General features: G+C 37.9%; 2 protein-coding genes across 28 annotated transcripts in view; one reads left to right on the plus strand and one right to left on the minus strand.

Annotated features, from left to right (window-relative positions):
- Positions 1-14735, plus strand: part of NEB (nebulin) — a 188575-nt gene extending 173840 nt beyond the window's left edge. For 14 of the 26 annotated variants that reach the window (XM_060776842.2, XM_060776678.2, XM_060776725.2 and 11 more), the window contains 12 exons: positions 1371-1463; positions 1881-1973; positions 2413-2505; positions 2921-3013; positions 5298-5390; positions 5761-5853; positions 8019-8126; positions 9087-9267; positions 10479-10571; positions 10737-10886; positions 12426-12535; positions 13973-14735. In XM_060776842.2, the coding sequence (XP_060632825.2) occupies positions 1371-1463; positions 1881-1973; positions 2413-2505; positions 2921-3013; positions 5298-5390; positions 5761-5853; positions 8019-8126; positions 9087-9267; positions 10479-10571; positions 10737-10886; positions 12426-12535; positions 13973-14146 (1374 nt within the window). In that variant the 3' untranslated portion in view covers positions 14147-14735. The remainder of the gene's footprint in view (positions 1-1370; positions 1464-1880; positions 1974-2412; positions 2506-2920; positions 3014-5297; positions 5391-5760; positions 5854-8018; positions 8127-9086; positions 9268-10478; positions 10572-10736; positions 10887-12425; positions 12536-13972) is intronic. The other 12 variants (XM_060776706.2, XM_060776789.2, XM_060776825.2 and 9 more) reach the window with 9 other exon arrangements.
- Positions 14736-16043: 1308 nt separating this feature from the next.
- The window catches only part of RIF1 (replication timing regulatory factor 1), a 36658-nt gene continuing 32522 nt past the window's right edge, over positions 16044-20179 (minus strand). For both annotated transcript variants that reach the window (XM_067472572.1, XM_060776939.2), the window contains 3 exons: positions 19359-19512; positions 18717-18825; positions 16044-17093 (listed from right to left, as the gene is read on the minus strand). In XM_067472572.1, coding sequence (XP_067328673.1) covers positions 16873-17093; positions 18717-18825; positions 19359-19512 — 484 coding nt within the window. In that variant the 3' untranslated portion in view covers positions 16044-16872. The remainder of the gene's footprint in view (positions 17094-18716; positions 18826-19358; positions 19513-20179) is intronic.

Genomic DNA, 20179 nt, shown 5'->3' on the forward strand with positions numbered 1-20179 from the left:
TTAAAAAAACAAAAACCTATATACATAGGATTGCACTGTTGTTGATACTGCTCCAAATGTATTTCCTGGCTTTAAAATGGATCACAGGCTACATATGCCCATTAGGATTACAGGTTACATGTATTCAAGAAAACTGTATGACTTGACTCTTATTGGTTATTCTTAGCTAAACTAGACCCATTAATTCAATTGTTCAGTGCTAAATCAACAAAGAGATAAAGCGTATTGAGTCAGTGGATCTATTTTACATAGTCCTAACAATAAGTTTTAGGCTTAGCTTAATAATGATCATAAGATAAGTTAAGAATTGAATCTATTGAAATTATTTTTAAAAAATCTGCCTTAGAAATGAATTTCATGTGAGCAACTTAGAAAAAATTCAAGCCATCACAATCACCTTTCTAATTCATTTCTTTATACTTTTCCACACTAATTTTTAAGCCCTGTCATCCTTAATATGTTTAACAATTTCCCTCAATTTTTGAAGTCATAATTTGTTTTTGTGCCACTGTAAAAAGCTTATGGTTCAAGTTTCTGCCTCAATATTTTTAAAAGGTTAGCACCATTGTTATTATTATTGTTGCATCTATCAAAAATTAATTTTTAAAAGAATCTCCAAAATCAATAATTTTACATTCTAAAATAAGACACTGGAATAATGTGTATCATGCACAATTTTAAGTAGGTTCAAATTTTCCCAATTGGTTCTAATGGTAATAATTGTAAGCTGACATATGTTATATTTCTGCCTGGGGAATTTTTGTGATATCTTTCACAGTGGTTTTTTGCTACTTTCTTGGCTAATTCTTGTATCATTTTTACATGTCAAAGGGAAACATTTTATACAAGCTAATAGGACTAGCAGTCAGAAAATGAAAAACTTATGAGAAGTCAAACTGATAGGGAAAAATCCACGCACAGGCTAACATCACAAAGTTGCCATGTAAATATAAGGTTTATCCCGAGAATATTTAAATTCATACTCAGCACCAGACTTTCTGTCATGTATTCCAATAGACTCTTAGTCCCTTGAACACAACCCAGCCATGAAACAGTTTTAAATACCATTATTTTCAATGGGGTATACACTAATCCCATTAGTGGGATCAGTACAAATGTAAAGTGCCTGAATCTGAGTTTACACTGTGTATGTGTGTTATGTATATGTACCCATACATGCTGTGTAACCAGATGGAAAAAGTAAGAAACCACAGGAAGCATATTGTGGAAATATGACATGGACAAGCTTTCACATGGTAACTGTGAAAGCATACCCAAGGGGGTTTAAGACAATCTTCTTTTTAAAAGACTATCATTAATTGTTGTTTTATTTTCTATTCCAATTTTTATACCCCCTTTCCATCCTACAGGTCCTATACAAAGAAACACTGGGGACAGGAATTCCAACTCCTGTCACTCCAGAGATTGAGAGAGTCAAACACAACCAAGAAATATGTAGCTCGGTACATCTCAGAAAAGTCACTTTAACCCTGTTTTGTCCTTTTTTCCTCCCATCCCAGATCCATGTTTCCGAAACCATAATCTTTATCCTTTATTGCTTACTGTAGGACAATATCACGTTCTGAGATATTTAACCTTGCCTATCCACATCACACAGAAATTCCTCCCCAAATATAACCTTTTTTTCCTTACCAACTTGACTGTTTTGCATTCTATGTATATTATACATAGATACAAACATTACCCTAGCCCCGGTTTTCTCAGGATTAAAAAAGTGTTTCGGGAATTATTGTAAAACCATTAACATAAACACTTCATAAAATAATTGCAACCAAATTAAAATTATCATTGTGTTTCAGTAACACAAACATAGTATTTTATTTATTACTGTCTCATTTGGCTGCCTTTCTGCCCTGCAGGTGTTGTACAAAGAAAATGTAGGGAAAGCAACCCCGACTCCTGTCACTCCTGAGATGGAGAGAGTCAAACGCAGTCAAGAACACATTAGCTCGGTATTCAAAAGAAGACCAAAAAAAATATCCCCAGACTTTTAAAAATAACTGTATATGTGTTTATTATTTATGTGTTCTAACAAAATGTAGAGGCAATTCACATCTTAGAATGGATTAAAGACCCTACTTTTTGGAATGCTCCTCTCCTACCTAAGCGTTAACATGGTAGTATTAGAACATGACTCACTCCCTTGATTTTCCAGCAAATGAGTTTCCTTGTTTACTTCCTTTCTTCCCACATTCTCATCCTACTAAATTATTTTTCTTCCATGGGTGTTGATTCCAAGATATCTCTGTTTCAAATGCCACTGAAATCAACAGCCAACTAGATTTACTGGAAGGCGCTGTGATCAGAGTATTAACAACATTAAAAGTTATTAATATTTATTCGTCATTACTGCCATTTTGTGATTTCCGGATACCCTTTTGTATCCCCTAGGTTTTGTACAAAGAGGAAATGGGGAAAGGTACCCCTACACCTGTCACTCCTGAGATTGAGAGAGTCAAACGCAATCAAGAACACATTAGCTCGGTATTCAAAAAGAACAGAAAAAAATCAAAATTATTTAAAATAACATTAAATGTGTGGTTAAAAATGGTATTCTCTAACCCAAAATAGTTCCCATTCACATTTTGACACAAGGCTCCTGCTCTCTGATATGCCTTTGATAACAAAACTTTAACATATTAGTACTTAGGTTTGACTTACTCCTATCCTTTTATTTTTCAGAAACACTGTGTTTGGTTTTCCTTATCCACCTTCCCAACTTTCTCATTCCTACTACATTATTTCCCTATATGGATGTTGTTATAGATAACACAGATCAACTGCCAGCTAGTTTTTCTAAAAGCTGATGTGATCCAAACATTAACTCAATAAACTGATCAAGTGTGTATATAATCATTGTCATTATATGAACGCTGGATATCCTTTTTGTACCTTGTAGGTTTTATACAAAGAGGGACTGGGGAAAGGTACCCCTACACCCATCACTCCCGAGATGGAGAGAGTCAAGCGCAATCAGGAAAACATTAGCTCGGTACATTAAAAAAATGTTTTTTTAAAATAACATCCTAACAAATTACAGAAACTTCTCCCTCTAATACCTAAATTACATTCTTAAATAAAACCCTTATATAAAATACTCACCTTTTTATTCATAAAATAGACCTGATAACATTAATATTTATATAACATTAATATAATGTTAAGGATTTGAAATGCTAACTTTGAAGTTGTGACTGTAAGACTCTATCCAGGTCAGTCTTGTTTTTCTTGGTCCATGTAAATAAGTTCTTGACACAGAGTCTATGAAAATGAATGCATAAGTAGTATTCTAATAGCCAATATAACTTCAGTCATTTATATATGCTACTTAGTTGTTGGATTCAGAATAGAGGCGAGAACATTCAAGGAAAAAACGCAGGACAACATCTCCAGCACCATTTCTTCCAGAATATGTCTTCTCTTAATGCAATTTTAGAGTAAGCACTCTAAAATAGAGTAAGCACTCTAAAATAGCCTATAAATTTACACTCGGTGTAAAATTAAAATTATCATAATTCAGTATTTCCAGTGAGGTGGGAAGGAACTCCTAAAAAGTTTTATCACACCCAAAACAGATTTTCATGTCTCTCCCAGTGTGCAATGGGAGATTCACATTGGCTGTGCATCTGTGAAAAATTAAGTAATTGATAATACCCAGTTTAGTATTTCTGCAGTCTTTGAAAAAGCGAAAATATCTTCCAACCTCAATCTTGTCCCAGGAAGGCTAATCAACTTTGCAAATCAAATCTTTCACAATAACTTTGCCCAGCTTTTTGACCAATTTTCCTCCTGATCCTGTTATCTTCACAAACAACTAGGAAACACACTTTGTCTGGATCCTAATCAGTCTTTACAACAAGAACACCAAATCCTTACTTTTTTCTTCCTCTTCCCTGACTCTCCTTTGCAGCTTATATGTTCATTTGTTTCTTGGGATCTCTGCCTGTCCCTGGGGCTATGACCCCATGTATTTTTTTGAAAGAACACACTCCAGCAGATGTATCTTTTTCCATTTCCCATCTCTAACATCTGTGTTCATCCACAATAAGATCCAATCTCTGTCAGGATTTTACTATTGATGAACAAAGATGATAAAATTAAATATTTGACATTATGAGGAATCTAGGGAACAGTCAGCCCTGGCAATATCTTGACATGCAACATTGATGTGAAAAGTTGGCTACTCAAATGGTTTTCCAAAGACGTATTTTGACCGATTAAAATCAAATGTTAAAGAAAACACTGTGACAAGTAACTGGACCATGATTATATTCATGAGGACCTGCTTAGGAATAGCCATGATGCAAATCCATGGATAGAGTTTGTTTCTTTATATTAACATGTTCTCTTTTGATTACCTTACTGCCTTTATTCACTTTTATACATTCTGCACTTTGGATTTTGCCATTATCAATGCATTCTTACCAGAACAAATTCCTGGAAGCACATCTTTCATAGGTTACATGTGTTCCTCAGAGAAATAAGTGAGTCATTTTAGACACAGGAAGACTGAAATGGAGATGGCAGTCCTCCACACTTCTAATTTCAATTAGATTTACGATGCTTTTTTCTCCTACAATAATCTGGTCCCATCATGTAAGGAGATCCAGCCTTTGTTATTTTCCTTTTATTATTCTTAAAATCATAGAATCCTAGAGTTGGAAGAGACCTCATGGGCTATCCAGTTCAACTCCCTGCCAAGAAGCAGGAAAATTGCATTCAAAGCATCCCGAACAGATGGCCATCCAGCCTCTGTTTAAAAGCCTCCATAGAAGGAGCCTCCACCACACTCTGGGGCAGAGAGTTCCACTGCTGAACAGCTCTCACAGTCAGGAAGTTCTTCCTAATGTTCAGATGGAATCTCCTTTCCTGTATTTTGAAGCCATTCTTTTTTCTATCCAGAAAAAAACTGTTGAGGAGAATAGATGCACAGTACCTTTACATAGGCAGTTTGAAGACCCCTTTGAAAATAACTCTGTTCTTGTGCAGTTGTATTGAAGATATAGACATAGTTAAGGACCCATGGCCTCCTTCTTGGTCTTGCAAGAGAGAAAAAATACACCAAAAAGCTCATATACCTTTGAAGAGTTTTGCACCAAACATTATACAGTTTTGGTTGTTGTGAGTTTTCTGGGCTGTATGGCCAGTTTTCACCATTACCATTTTTTTTCACCATTAACATTTTTTGTCTTTTTATTCTTATTTTGCAAGTTTTTCCATCATTAATTATTTTTAAAAATATTGTTTTATTTTTGGAATTTTTAAACTTTTTTTAGGTTTCATACAAAGAAAATTTGGGGCGAGCAACCCCGACACCTGTCACTCCAGAGATGGAAAGAGCCAAACGCAATCAAGAAAACATTAGCTTGGTACTGAAAAACAAAGCAAAACTTTTTGTAAAACAAAAAATGCTGAAATAGCATTTGATTGGTTTTTTTTTTAATAATACACCTGATGTATCTGGTCCTGCTTTTAATTTTTCTCAGTTTTTCTTATTTGCATACTCCCAAAGAAACTACCTGTTGTATTATTTTTATTTCCCTGTTTTTAAAACATTGGATTTTTCATTTCCTTTTCTTTTGCTTAATCCAATAACTTTTTAACCATTTTGTTTCTTGATTTTTTTTAACGCTCACATGCCGTGATGAGTATGATTAAACAGTAACACAATTTAACACAGTGATTCTCCAACAATGATCTAATCTGTGATTTTTGGACACTTTCTTTTATGCTGTGTAGGTGTTGTACAAAGAAAGCTTGGGAAAAGGAACCCCGGCACCTGTTACTCCAGAGATGGAGAGAGCTAAACGCAATCAAGAAAACATTAGCTCGGTATTTTTTCAGGAGGACAAATCTCTAAACTAAATAATATAACTTTTTAACATCCTAAAATGTAGTCTTTTTTTGTAACTGATTTAAAAACATTGCCCAATGATTAATATTATTAATATTATTACAACAACAATTATACTTTCCCTTTTAAAGTACTAAAATATCACCTCTAGAGCACTAATATATGTTTCTAATTCTTACTCCTCATTTTGCAGAGTTTACATTAGAACACAGTGTAAAGGTTTTCAAGTAATAACAGCTTAACAATCACTAAAAAGTTAATATCCCAATGCATTCAAATGACTGTATATAATTATTATGTAGTATGTACTGAGATGATATTACATCTCTTTTTGAAAACTGCTTGTACTTTACACAGTTGGTTCAGAAAAAACTAAGTTGTAGTAGATGTTTTGATCCTGAGATACAGGATGGATACAGTCAGAGGAGGGTTTTCTTTGTTATGGGACACGTTCCATACTTGCACAACTATTCTGGACTCCTGAGTTCCTCTTGCTGAAAGTGGAATCAGCATTAAATACAATCCACAGGCAGACATCTTTAGACAGCACAAGGTGTTGACTGGATAAGAATGTATATCCATTGTATTTGTGGGTGCCTCAAGTTATATATGTGTCATAGTTCATTCAGCGAAATGTCAAGTCGCTCCTGACACGACAAAAAAAATCTCTCTATAGGAATGATAATAATTACAATACTTGATTTAATGTAATTAATGCTTACTTTTTATTTAAAGTCAAGGTTTTGGAAGTGTGTAACAAAAGTAACTGTGTAAAGCAAACACATCTATGGTCATCTTCTCTTTCAAGATGCTAGATATATAGAAGGGATTAGTGAAAAATATAACATTTTAATTTGCATGAGGCAAAGGTATCAGACAAATATTTTACAGCTTATTGGATGGCAGATGCTTAAGTCAATTTTTAATTACGTTGATAGAAATGAAACGTTCTGAGTTTTGAAGAAAGAAAATGAATCAATTTATTCTGTGTTTAAGAAGCTAGTAGAAGAGAAGATATGAATTAATCCCACTGCTAATTAAATTAGATTACTTTTCTTTTTAAATAATGACTGATCTGTGAGAACCAAAGGTAGCAATAAAAAAGGATTCATAAAGCTTCGGCCCACTAAATTTTAATGATTCTTTGGGGATGCTACCCTGCCAAGTTCTTAAGTTTGTTAGACCTTTTCTTGCAATATCCCAATTTCGACCTAAAAGCCACCAAGCTTCTGTAGCCTTTAGAATAAGGATGGGCAAAGTGGAAACCTCCAGAGTCATCTAGCCCTGGTTTAAGATGAATTGTTGCGATGTGTTCTACACAGGGCAGTCCTTCACAGGCATTTAAAAAATTCAGCTAGTATTGGATGTGGAAACGGCTTCTTATTGGGACGATGTTACCAAGCGTTACTGTGTGGTCTATTTGATCTCTTGATGTTGTGTTGGGAGTAAGCATTCAAAGTGCTGAATTTCAGCTAGGTTGGCTGGTGAGATCTTACCATTCTTTAGAAGTTCCTGCTTAATAAAACTGCTAAATTGTAGCTGGAGCCTTGGTGAAATGTTCTAGGTAGATCATGCAAATATCTTTTTAACATGAGACAGAGTAATTCATACAGTGGTAAAGTCATCTTAAAAGTTGCAATAATCCTCATTTTTATGCCATTGCCTATGGCTTCCTGATAACGGTCTTTATGGGTTGTTGTAGGTTTTTTTTGGGCTACATGGCCATGTTCTAGAGGCATTCTCTCCTGATGTTTTGCCTACATATATGGCAAGCATCTTCAGAGATTGTGAGGTCTTTATTCTGATATTCTGATAATGGTCTTTATTCTGATACATGTTTTCCAATTAAAGGAGGGGATAAATTTGGGGTTGTCACATAGTTTCTTTAGGTGTTATATCAAAATATTCTTTCAGTAACAACTGTATTTTAAACCCAACATACTATTTGTGCTTATTAATCTACAGTTGAGGCATACATATTCTTCTGACATCTTCATCAGTAGTTAACACAAGCTGTTTGCTCTTCAGAACATTTTCATTCATTTCTTATTTCTTTCTTTCTCCTTCTATATACAACCTCTCTTCCCTTTCTCTCACCTGGAATCTATTAGCTCCCACTTACTGGTGCCTTTTCTTTGGCCAGGTCCTCTATTCTGATAGTTTCCGGAAACAAGTACAAGGTAAAGCAGCATTTGTCCTAGACACACCTGAGATGAGACGTGTTCGGGAGACACAACGACACATCTCCACAGTAAGTACTACTTTGGGCAAGCAACAAGATCTGTTTTTTTAACACAAGTAAATTTATAATGGCAATATTCCAAGAAGCATTCCTTGCACCTTAAGATTATATTTATTTATTTATTTATTTATTTATTTATTTATTTATGTATTTATTTATTCAGTGTATATCCCACCTTTTCCCCAAAAATGGGATTCAAAGGCTGCAGCTGTTCTCACTACAGCATTAAAGGCAAAAACAATAACCAGCTTTAGTTGTCATGTTTTGCAGAAAATACAATTTTAAAACAGTAAATACAATAAAATTTGGTATATCTCAGAAAATGATAAAAGGTAAGTAAAAATGCAGATCATTTAAGACATGTGAAGAAGCAATGAGGCCTCCTAGATTTTACTACCCCAGATCTTCTATCGGTCAGATGATGTTGGGGGGTGGGAGTGGTGATAGCACGATCTGGAGAAAAGGCTTCCTTCCAACTCCCCATTGGGGGTAGGGTCATGAGGCACTCTCAGTTGGTACTTCCAAGAGCCTCTGGAAATACTGGTTTGAAGACTTTTCATTTCATTCCCCTGCCAGGCCATTACCTGTTCCAGACACTAGTCGGGGATAACAACAGAGATTCATAGGCAACTTTCACTCAAAAATAAGTCTTGTGGGCTTAAGTGAGTAAGGGAAGTCCAGATCCCAAAGAGGCCAAAACAAGACACTGGTGAGCTGGAAAAGATTAATGGGCTGAAAGTTCCCCTCCATTGATTTTAAGAAATTTATTTATTTTGGCCATTTCTATCCCATCCTTCTCACGTCCGAAGAGAGACTCAGGACGCCTTACAGCAGGCAGTCATTAGATGCCAAAAAACAATACATTAAAACACACAGTTACAATTGACACAATTAAAACAATTATAAGCTTTCAATTAAAAACAAAATGAATTGCTGGAAGAGATGCCTAATTTGTCTTGAAAATCCCAGGTGAAATACCATGAAGACTTTGAAAAGAGCAAAGGCAGCTTCACACCTGTAGTTACGGATCCCATCATGGAACGTGTAAAAAAGAACATGCAGGACTTCAGTGATATTAACTACAGAGGCATTCAGAGACGAGTGGTGGAGATGGAGCGGAAGCGGATAGATAACGATCAAGACTTTACAGGTATTCAAATTTTGCGATGCAGAGTTTCTTTATATGTTAATCTTAAGGTGTATCTTATATTTGTATCTTGCATTTTTGTTGTGTGTCTTCAAGTATTTTATGACTTATGGTGAACCTATCACAGGGGTTTCTGGGGTTTTGAGTGTATGACTTGTTCATCCTGGTTTTATTTATTTGTCATGTCAGGACAACCAGTCATATTATATTACATTTCTAACAGAACAAAGCAAACAAACAGATAGAATACACAATTTGTGAGTTTGGTAGTTGATTAAATGTCCTTTGACCAGTTTCTGGCCACTTGGAGTGCCTCTGGTGTTGCTGCAAGAAGGTCCTCCATTGTGCACGTGGCTGGGCTCAGGTTGCATTGCAGCAGGTGGTCAGTGGTTTGCTCCTCTCCGCACTGGCATGCCAAGGATTCCACTTTGTAGCCCCATTTCTGAAGGTTGACTCTGCATCTTGTGGTGCCAGAGCGCAGTCTGTTCAGCGCCTTCCAAGTCGCCCAGTCCTCTGTGTGCCGCCTTCCAAGTCGCCCAGTCCTCTGTGTGCCCAGGGGGAAGTCTCTCATCTGGTATCAGCCATTGGTTGAGGTTCTGGGTTTGAGCTTGCCACTTTTGGACTCTCGCTTGCTGAGGTGTTCCAGTGAGTGTCTCTGTAGATCTTAGAAAACTATTTCTAGATTTAAGTTGTTGACGTGTTGGCTGATACCCAAACAGGGGATGAGCTGGAGATGTCTGTTCATCCTGGTCAAACAAGGATTCAAACCCTGGTTTCCAGAGCTGTAACTCACCACTCAAATTACTACATCACATAGACTTTCTTTGTGTAAATATACCAGGCTTAAATACAATATACAGCTACAGGAGGATTAGCCAGAGTAGAATCTCATTCTTGCCCAGCACAAGATTTGTTGCAATGTTTTCTTCAGTCATGTGCTGCCGATTCCTTCCCACTGCTGGGCCAACTTGTATTGTGAATATGCATCAGCCCCCAAGCTGACTTAAGGAAGTACAGAAAGCTGAAAAATAGACTTAACTCTCAGTCTCTAAGGTGCTACAAGATCCCTTGTGTGGTAATATTCAAGACTTTGTATTCTACAGAGAACAATGACAAGGGCAGGAGAGAGGTAGGGGAGGAAGTAAGTTGTACTGTGTTAAGACAGTACAACTGCAGGCCAGTGTTACAACCACAACCTGACATATCTTTCACAGATCTCCGTGTGTGGCGTACGAATCCTGGATCAGTCTTTGACTATGACCCAGCAGAAGACAACATTCAGTCAAGAAGCTTACACTTGATTAATGGTATGTTATGCAAGCTCGTGAACTGTTGTTGTAATTCTCCGGTCTTTAGACTTTCATTCCCCCTATAAAACTTTACCTTGTTTTGAATTTTAAGCCCGTTAACAGTGCTGTTGTCAGAAGTCACAGGTTTTTCCTCTCTGTGATGTCTTTTTCCTCGACCTCCAGTTCAAGCCCAGCGACGCAGCCGAGAGCAATCCCGTTCTGCCAGCGCGCTCAGCCTTAGTGCTGGAGATGAGAAATCTGAGCATTCAGAGGCTGCTGACCAGCACCTCTCCTATTACAGCAATGGAGGCTTCTACACTACAGCTGCCACAGGTACTGAACCCGGCAGTTAGGTTTTAAGTGACAACTCCCATAACTTCCTTGTCAAAATGTCCAGTGCAAAAAAGGAAATTCGGCAAGCTCACAATAACACTAGTGAAGAATTTAGAGGCAGAAAGAATTGTCAAGGCTCAGAAGTGGAAATGTTAACAACTAATTTCAAGGGTCCTTTATGCAACATTCCTGTGACGTACTTGACAAAGCAACAACCACACCACTGTTTCTGTACAACTAAATCTCAAATGTGCCAAAAATATACTTGCAGTGGAGGATGCATCTTTTGTGGCCAGGAACAAAATAAATATTTTTTTTCATAAATGGCATCACGACAAACTTAATGCCTTTGGAAAATATAGTAATGGAGAGTGTCATGCAAAGCTATTGCAACAATACTGAACAGAAGCAATTCAAGATGGATATACCTGCTGATAAGACTGGGATAACACAGTGTTTTGGCTAGCATAGTGAGGTAGCACAATTTGGAAGTAATCCATGTAGTACTTTAGGTGACAGTCATGGTAACAATTCAGAATTGATATAGTAAAATAATTAACTCAGTCTAAACTATTACTACTACTACTATTATTATTATTATTATTATTATTATTATTATTATTAGATACATAACAAGATTAGTACACAGCAAACAAGATCATTATGCTGGCTGTTGTATTTGATCACACGTCTGATGCTTCCAACGTGTCCAGGACTGTGTGATGTATTGGTGAATAGTGCATGCAGATCTGAGTAGGGTGGCTTTTTGCAGCTGATAGATGGTAATTTTGCCAGTGCCGATTCTTTTTAAGTGCAGGCCAAGGTCTTTAGGTACTGGACCCAGTATGCCGATTACCACTGGGACCACTTTTACTGGCTTGTGCCAGAGTCTTTATTATTATTATTATTATTATTATTATTATTATTATTATTATTATGCATACTCCGCTTTACTTCTCCCAAAAGAGAACCAAAGCAGCTTAACATAAAAGCATTAGCATGTGATTTAAAATATACAAATATGCAGATATTAAAACAGAATTAAATAAAAACAGTATTAAAAAATTTCCAGTTAAAAACCATTGAAACATATTCAAAGTTAAAAACCATAGCACCTCTCTGAATTGATTAAGCAAATCTGCAACTATACTGATTATATATATATATATATATATTAATATTTTAAGATACTATATTCTAGCCCTGTTCGGGTGCTATTCACCAGTGAGTGTCAACACAAGTAGTTTCTAGGTACTCCCATACTATTCTCACTTTCTGCAAATGGAAAGCAACAAGGCTGAAGAGAAGTTCCTGTTTGTGTTAAAAGCAAAGGAGAAATGTGAGCAGGGATATCTCCTCTTTAGAGCTACCACTTTTCTATTTTATTTATTGTATCAGGAGCGAACCAAGGATACGATTGTGATGTATTTAAAAACACAAAGTTTTTTTTGTATGGTAATGCCTTTTTGAAAACCTAGAATTTAGAAGATAATCCAATTTTATTAGTATCCTGTTATTCACTCACATTTTCTTTTCTAGTGGAGTACAAACATGCTAAAACCATAGAGCTGCCACAACAAAGATCCTCTTCTGTTGCCACCCAGCAGACAACGGTATCGTCCATCCCCTCCCACCCATCCACTGCAGGGGTAAGCAAAACCACTCCCCAGGCAGAAAACTAACAGGTTTCTGTGGGCGGATTGCCTTTCTGAACTGGGCTGTTGCTTGTAAAAGGATGCTGTGCTGGGGAGAGGGAAAAGCTAAGTACCACATGCAGGCAAATAAATGTGAATAATGGACACAGAGTGATTTTAGGCATTTAAAAACTTTCCCACTCTAATGTATGATTGGTGATATTGCAGTTAAGAGTATGATATATTCTTTTGGCTGAAAAAAATGTTTATAACACTCAATTTGTACAAGGTTACCAATCATCCCATTGGAAATGAGGAATTAATATACACTCTTTGCCACATCAAATGCCTCAGGTGCATCTACACGACATCCTTCACAGGCTTAAACTTCTTTGAAAGGTTTGACCCATCAGTGGGGCCTTCTGGGAGTTACAAACAAAGTAAAAAAAAAAAACACCCCAAATTGGGAGGAAGCTGTCCAAATGCTTCCTTCTGATTTTAAAAGAAGTGTTTCAAATTATATGAAAGCATTGCATGATTGCCCTGTGGTCTACAGAAAAGATGAATTGCTACTCCTCTCCTTGGGAGAGGAAATAATCTCTTCCTATAGAGCAGTGTTTCTCAACCTGGAGGTCAGGACCCCTGGGGGGGATCGCAAGGGGGTGTCAGAGGGGTCACCTAAGAATATCAGAAATCACAGTATTTTCTGCTGGTCATGGGGGTTCTGTGTTGGAAGTTTGGCCCAATTCTATCTTTGGTGGAGTTCATTGTAGGTGAATGATAAATCCCAGGAACCACAACTCCCAAATGTCAAGAGATATTTTCCCCAAACTCCACCAGTGTTCACATTTGGGCATACTGAGTATTCGTTTGGTCCAGATCTATCATGGTTTGAGTCCACAGCGCTCTCTGGGTGTAGGTGAACTACAACCCCAAAACTCAAGGTCAATATCCACCAAACCCTTCTGGTATTTTCTGTTGGTCATGGGAATTCTGTATGCCAAGTTTGGTTCAATTCCATCCTTGGTGGAGTTCAGAATGTACTTTGATTGTAGGTTAACTATAAATCCCAGCAACCACAACTCCCAAATGACAAAATCAATCCTCCCCAACCCCCAACCCCACCAGTATTCAAATTTGGGAGGTATTTGTGCCTAATTTGGTCCAGTGAATGAAAATACATCCTACACATCAGATATTTACATTGCAGTTCATAACAGTAGCAAAATTACAGTTATGAAGTAGCAACGAAAATATTATTATGGTTGGGGGTCACCACATGAGGAACTGTATTAAAGGAGTGGCGGCATTGGGAAAGTTGAAAAACACTGCTATAGAGGAATCTGGGGATTTAGGTTAAATGGGGCGCATTTTATCTTCTGGTTTATCCCCAAACAGTACATATATGACCTGAAAGCATTTTTCTTTTTCTTTTAAAAATGATCACAACAGAAAACCTACCGCGCTATGTATGACTACACAGCATCAGATGCAGATGAAGTCTCCTTCAAAGATGGTGATGCCCTTGTGAACGTCCAAGCCATTGATGAAGGGTGGATGTATGGAACTGTGCAAAGAACAGGGCAAACAGGCATGCTTCCAGCCAACTATGTAGAAGCACTTTAAGCCATAAAGAGGCAACCTTCCCTAAAACATGTCAACACGGGCAATTAAGAGGTACTATTACATCTCTCCATTATTAATAGCCCCTCAGGTACCTCTTTTCCTCTGTTGATATGTGTTAGGCAGTGGGTCTGTCATATGTTATCAGAACTGAATCTTCAAGATTATAGTCACAGAAACCAGAGGGAAGTATCATCATCCTATCAACCTCAACCATTACATTGAATTCTTTTGAGTTATGCCAAAAAGGTGCGGGAGGACTTGTTTGTATCAGTTTCAGGATATGTATCACCTTTTTTGGAATCAAGACGAATCCACTTTTTTTGGACAAAAGCAACTGTGTTGGTTTTCTTCTCAAGGAACACAAGTATTCTCCATTGATATTCTAATAATAGGTTAATGTATTTTTGGTTTCAAGTCAGTAACTATATTGTAAAGCTTAACACCTCAAACCAGCTAAACAAGGAAAAGCCTCTCCTTTTGTCTGCTTAGAGAACGCTGCTGCATGCCTTTTTCATCCGAGTGTTTTGGGATCACAGTGCTGTTATTCCCTCTCAAATTAGTGACTAATAAATTTCACATTTCTGCACAACTGCTTGGGTGTATAACTTACATTGAGATTAAAGGTGTATGGGACAAAACCACATAAACAGCAAAGGGTCTTCATTCTCTGCTTGGTATGAAGGGACTGAGAAAAGAACTTCACCTATTGTCCAGAAGACATAGAGGACACATAGTGAAATCTGTTGGATGTCTGGATCCAAAAAGCAGTATATAAAAGTCATAGTTTGAAGGCACTGATAGCTTTATTCTTCATAATTTCCACCTGCTTTTTAAATGGCACTATGGAGACAGAAAGAGCCAACGTTGTGTCACAGTTTGAGTGCTAGACTCTGGGAGACCTGGCTTTGAATATACAAAACTCACTGGGTAACATTTGGCAGGCAACATTCTCTCAGAGGAAGGCAATGGCAACTCCCTCTGAATAAATCTTGCCAAGAAAACCCTGCTTTGGGATTGCCATAAGCTGAAAAAGACTTGAAGGCACTTAACAATATTCAGTGAATGGACTCATGCTTAGATGCTTCCTTTATCTGCAGAGAATAGGATGGCATTCACTGCAGATGCATAAAGAATATTGGAAGCAAAGAGGATGTTTTTGAACTTCAAAAGGAGATGCTGGGTGCGAACCTATAGAAGCATTTAAGGAACTCAAAATGGAGCGTTGAAGAGAGATGCGGGAGAAACATCTGCAAGCCATTCCAATACGGGGTGAGGGAAAGGAATGCTGAATAAGCAGCTTTTTGAACAGCTCAGGTTTTCAAAGATCACACACAGGAGGGCAGGTGGTGAAGGATTAACTACAAATAGGGAAGTGGTGTCAAAGTGGATAGAAGTTCAAAGGAGGTTAACAAGCAAAAGGATCCAGAGTTATCTTCAGAGCAATAAAGTCTAGTCGAGTCCAACTCTGGAGGGTGGTGCTCATCTCCATTTCTAAGCCAAAGAGCCACCGTTGTCTGTAGACGTCTCCTAGGTCATGTGGTCGTCATGACTGCATGAAGTACTGTTACCTTCCCACTGGAGCAGTACCTATTGATCTACTCACATTTGCATGTTTTCAAACTGCTATCCTTCTGGTCAGCAAATTCTGCAGTTTAGCGGTTTAACCTGCTGCACCACGTGGCCTCTTCAGAGCAATATGAACAAGAAAAACCACCCAGCACCATGAAATAAATTTTTGCCATCGTCAGGATCCCAGGCTTTACACACAAACAGAAACCCTACGTTTGTTCTATCTAAATGTCTATGTCTCTTCCTTTCTCCCTGGAAGGTTTAACTGTTCACAGTACCCTTGCACACGGACTACAGCTTCTTTCAAACGTGCCACAATACAGCAAAATTAGTAGAATCATTCACTATTTTATTCATATACATATATATAAAAATTTATTTGCTTTTAACAGATCTCCTACCTTTATCCAAACTGGAAAACATACTGTACAATCAAGATTTCTCCCATCCAAAGATATTACAGTGCATTTAATGCAGATAACATAATTTACAACATCTGTAATTGCTAAACCTATACATAATATACAAAGTTATTTCTGTCCAATCTACTTATAATCCAGGGGATGGAGTAGGTATAGCTCTGTTGTGTAGAAAATCCTCTTAACATATGATTTGATCCTGAGAAAACCCACTGAAATTGTGTCCTGACCTGTTTCCTTTTGCATAACAGATGCATGCAAAAACAGGTTGAGTGTAACTTACTAAGTATTCAGAGATGCTGTTTAAGTATTAAAGCACTGTACATGAGAAACCTAGTGTACATGCTAATATTTTTTTTAAAAAAAACTATCCAAAATGTGAGTGAAATCACTACAAACATCATTCACAGCCTTTTTGACTATGTCTGACGCAACTTGGCATCAAACAAGTCTTCTTTTGAAAAATTTAACTAATGTACTAGATGTATGTTTCACAGACTTCACACATTTGGAAACTGTGAATAGCAGCAATTATGAAATCAACTTGAATAGTGAGGGCACGGCATTTTAAAGGTATATGCCTACACACTATATTTTCTTCAATTTTTACAAAAATATCTACCAGCTTAAAACATGCTATACACTCATGGGATTCAACTGTAATAAAAAATACAGGATTTTAGAAATAAGATGTCATACAACAAAGTCTTTTTTTTGAAATAAAACTACGTAAAAGGATCAAACGGTGCTCTCTTGGGCTGAAGACTTCCAACGGCTTTGTAAATTTTTCATAATACAATTTGTCATGCTATGGAGTTTCTCTTGCATTTCAAAGAGTTCATCCCCTGAATAACTGAGAAGGTTTTCAGACGTCATCTGAGCAGCAAGTGTATTGATCTGGGCCCAAAGGTCTATGGCTGAATGTTCATCTGCCCTCAAGGTAACTGGTTCACACAAGTCTAGAAAAGAAAAAAACACACAATCACAAACTAAAACCTATTTGCAGAGACACCCCAGTTGGAGGCAAACTAGAGCTACGTGAATGGTATGCAACATTTGCCCAGACAGACATACAAATCTTTTACCCCCCCACCCCAATAGCATGACGCACAGGACACTCAATCATATAAGAAAAACTACTTATTGTGATGTAGACCCAATCAGGCTGGCCTCATAGTTCCTAGCCTTGGATACCCCTCATCATGGGTCTTTAGGTGACTTTGGTTTGGCACATTTATTTTACAATTACTTCCTTTAATGGTAAGCCTGATACTTAAGGAAGGCTTAAAGGTAACTAATAGGCAATAGACTGTCATTTACCTGACACATAGGGATTGGTAGAAACTTAAGAGCTATTATTAAAAATAGGCCCAATACACACTATACCCCATAGTATATCATACCAAAAATGTGTTGAGTTGATATTAATATTGAAATACAGTAATTAAAAGACAAACAAAATGTAACATAGCTTTACTGTATTATAATATTTTTTAAAAAAACAAAAAGAAGTATTGGGTTGCTTGTGAGTTTTTACGGCTGTTTGGCCATGTTCCAGAAGCATTCCACATCTATGGCAGGCATCCTCAGAGATTGTGAGGTTTGTTGGAAACAAGGCAAGTGGGATTTATATATTTGTGGAATGCCTGGGGTGGGAGAAAGAACTCTTGGTCTGTTAGAGGCAAGTGTGAATGCCTTGCCTCAAACAGATATTCTACAGATATATAAACCTCACTTGCCTAATTTCCAACAAACCTCACCTCTGAGGATGCCTGCCATAGATGTGGGTGAAATGTCAGGAGGGAATGCTTATGAAACATGGCCATAAAGCCCGGAAAACTCACAGCAACTCAGTGTTTCCGGCAATGAAAGCCCGACAACAAATTATTGTTCCATCAATTTTGGTCAGCTGCTTAAGTTCTGGTTAAATGAAAGTGTACTGTATACAGAGTGGTTGCTGTTCCAGTGCTTAGTTCCAAAAATATAATAATATATAATCTACTGTGAGACACAAACTGAACTTTTTTTCTCTTCAAAATACCATTGTGCAGAATTTGCTCCATCATGCCAAGACTACCCAAAGTATTGCCCTCTTCCCTCTCATTGGCCCAAAGAGTGGGCAGCGCGTGATTGACACCTGCTTTCTACCTGAAATGCTCACATGCCCATATTTAGAGAACAGGGAATGATGAGACCAAAGCCATGTCCTCCTGACCAGACAAGTCAGAGAGAGAGAAATGTAGATTTCCCATTGGATGGCTTAATTAGTCAAGATAAATCCTGTTTTCTAGTTGCCTTCTCTCCCAAACACTAGGCCCTCCCTCTCCTCAGAAATCTCTGTGCTGGGACTGGTCACCATTTTTTGCAGAGTTTTTTCTGAAACCATTACACCCGGGATACCAGCTCTATCAACCGTAACAGAATCTTCAGCAATCACACTGCTGAATACAGGCAACAGCCTTATGGCTTTAGATTGGGGGGAGGGGGGGGGGAGAAGACTGTTGTGGCCTTCCAGATATTGCAGGACACCAACAACATAACTCATACACAGGATTACATTTCCGGCACATCTACATGTTTACCTGCCATTGCTTTGTCATCACTCGTGGAACAGGGCTTCTCGTCCGTGCCATTGACAAGCTTTTCAGTATCATCCTGGCCAGTCGTTTCCTCAAGTCCATGAGACTTTATCTACATATTTCAGGGGAGGATAAACAGCTGATCTTCTTGTGTGTTACAAAAGATTTTGAATACAACAGATTGGTATTTGTTTCTGATGGCTAAATGGGGAGATGGAATGCACTTGTCAAAGTGAAGGAGCTTAGCAATCTGAATTCCATCAGCTGGGCACTAAAACAAAGGTCATCCAGAGACAAAATAGGGGCTTCTCCCACTGGGTAAGAAAGGTGATATACGTATGTGAGGAAAGGAGGAGCCACAAAGTGAGCCTGCCCACCATTGCCAGAGTATTGACATGGAGGCATTGTGAGGTAGACCTTCTCAGAGCTGGAGAAGGGAGAAAGATATACTATGTGCAGGCAGAGATCCCAACAACACCCGGGCAAAGCTGAGTATATATGCTAGTATATGAATAAACCATTTAGGTACAGGAGTAATGCCAAAGTGTTTAACAGTACAGCGGTGAAAGGGAGAGATCTTTGGAAAGCAACCTTCCTACAATTTTCTTTTCCTCGTAGTTTGCTCTAACAGTACAGGCGACTTACCTGCTGCTCATGGTACCCTTTAAGAGCTCTTCTAACGTTTGACACTTTTGGAGTACGGATGGGAAGTGTTTTTATTTCTGCTGCAGACAGGGAACTCAGATCACCCACAGTCCTGATGTTTTTTGCTCGAATGAGCTGTCCTAACCCTCTGGCCCTGGGATAAAGCCAAGGGAGCTCTGTTAGTGTTTGAGAATGTTTCACAAGGTAAGTATTATCACTGCATGCTCAGTTTGATTAGAAACCCGTATCTTGGCATAAGGACTTCTCCCACACTCCAAAATGCCCTCACTTTTTACCAATGTCTAATTTGAGCAGAATTCATTAAAAGTGTAATGCCACATACACTGAGCATTTCATATTCCATTTTGCACCAATGCAGCAATCCGTAAGAAACCCAAGTTCCTCAAGCTTCCATCTGAATCAAAGTGACACTGCTTCTCATGCAAAAACAAACCAAAAAACAACTCTTCAATCTCAAGATAGTCCTCTGTCAGGTGAAAGTCTGAGAATAATAAATTTTCACATTCATTTGGGCTCATTCTCTGCAAATCATTTCAAGGAAAAGGCATCTGAGGAAAATCAACTTTAGATTGCTTCCAAAGATGATCTAGTTACTGCTTGAAAATTGTTATGCAGGTAGGAAAGTGATGCAAAGTGTGTGGGCTAATCAGGCACCCCAAAGGAAACACCGGGATATGCAAACGTGTTAACATAAGGCAGAGTTTCCAAACTTCAGCCCAGCAGATATTGGACTCCAGCTCCCAGAAATTCCTGACTGTTGGCCAAGCTGACTGGAACTTCTGGGAGTGGATGTCGACAAT

This window comes from Anolis sagrei, chromosome 1 (assembly GCF_037176765.1).
Source record: "Anolis sagrei isolate rAnoSag1 chromosome 1, rAnoSag1.mat, whole genome shotgun sequence".
In the NCBI taxonomy this organism is placed as follows: Eukaryota; Metazoa; Chordata; class Lepidosauria; order Squamata; family Dactyloidae; genus Anolis; species Anolis sagrei.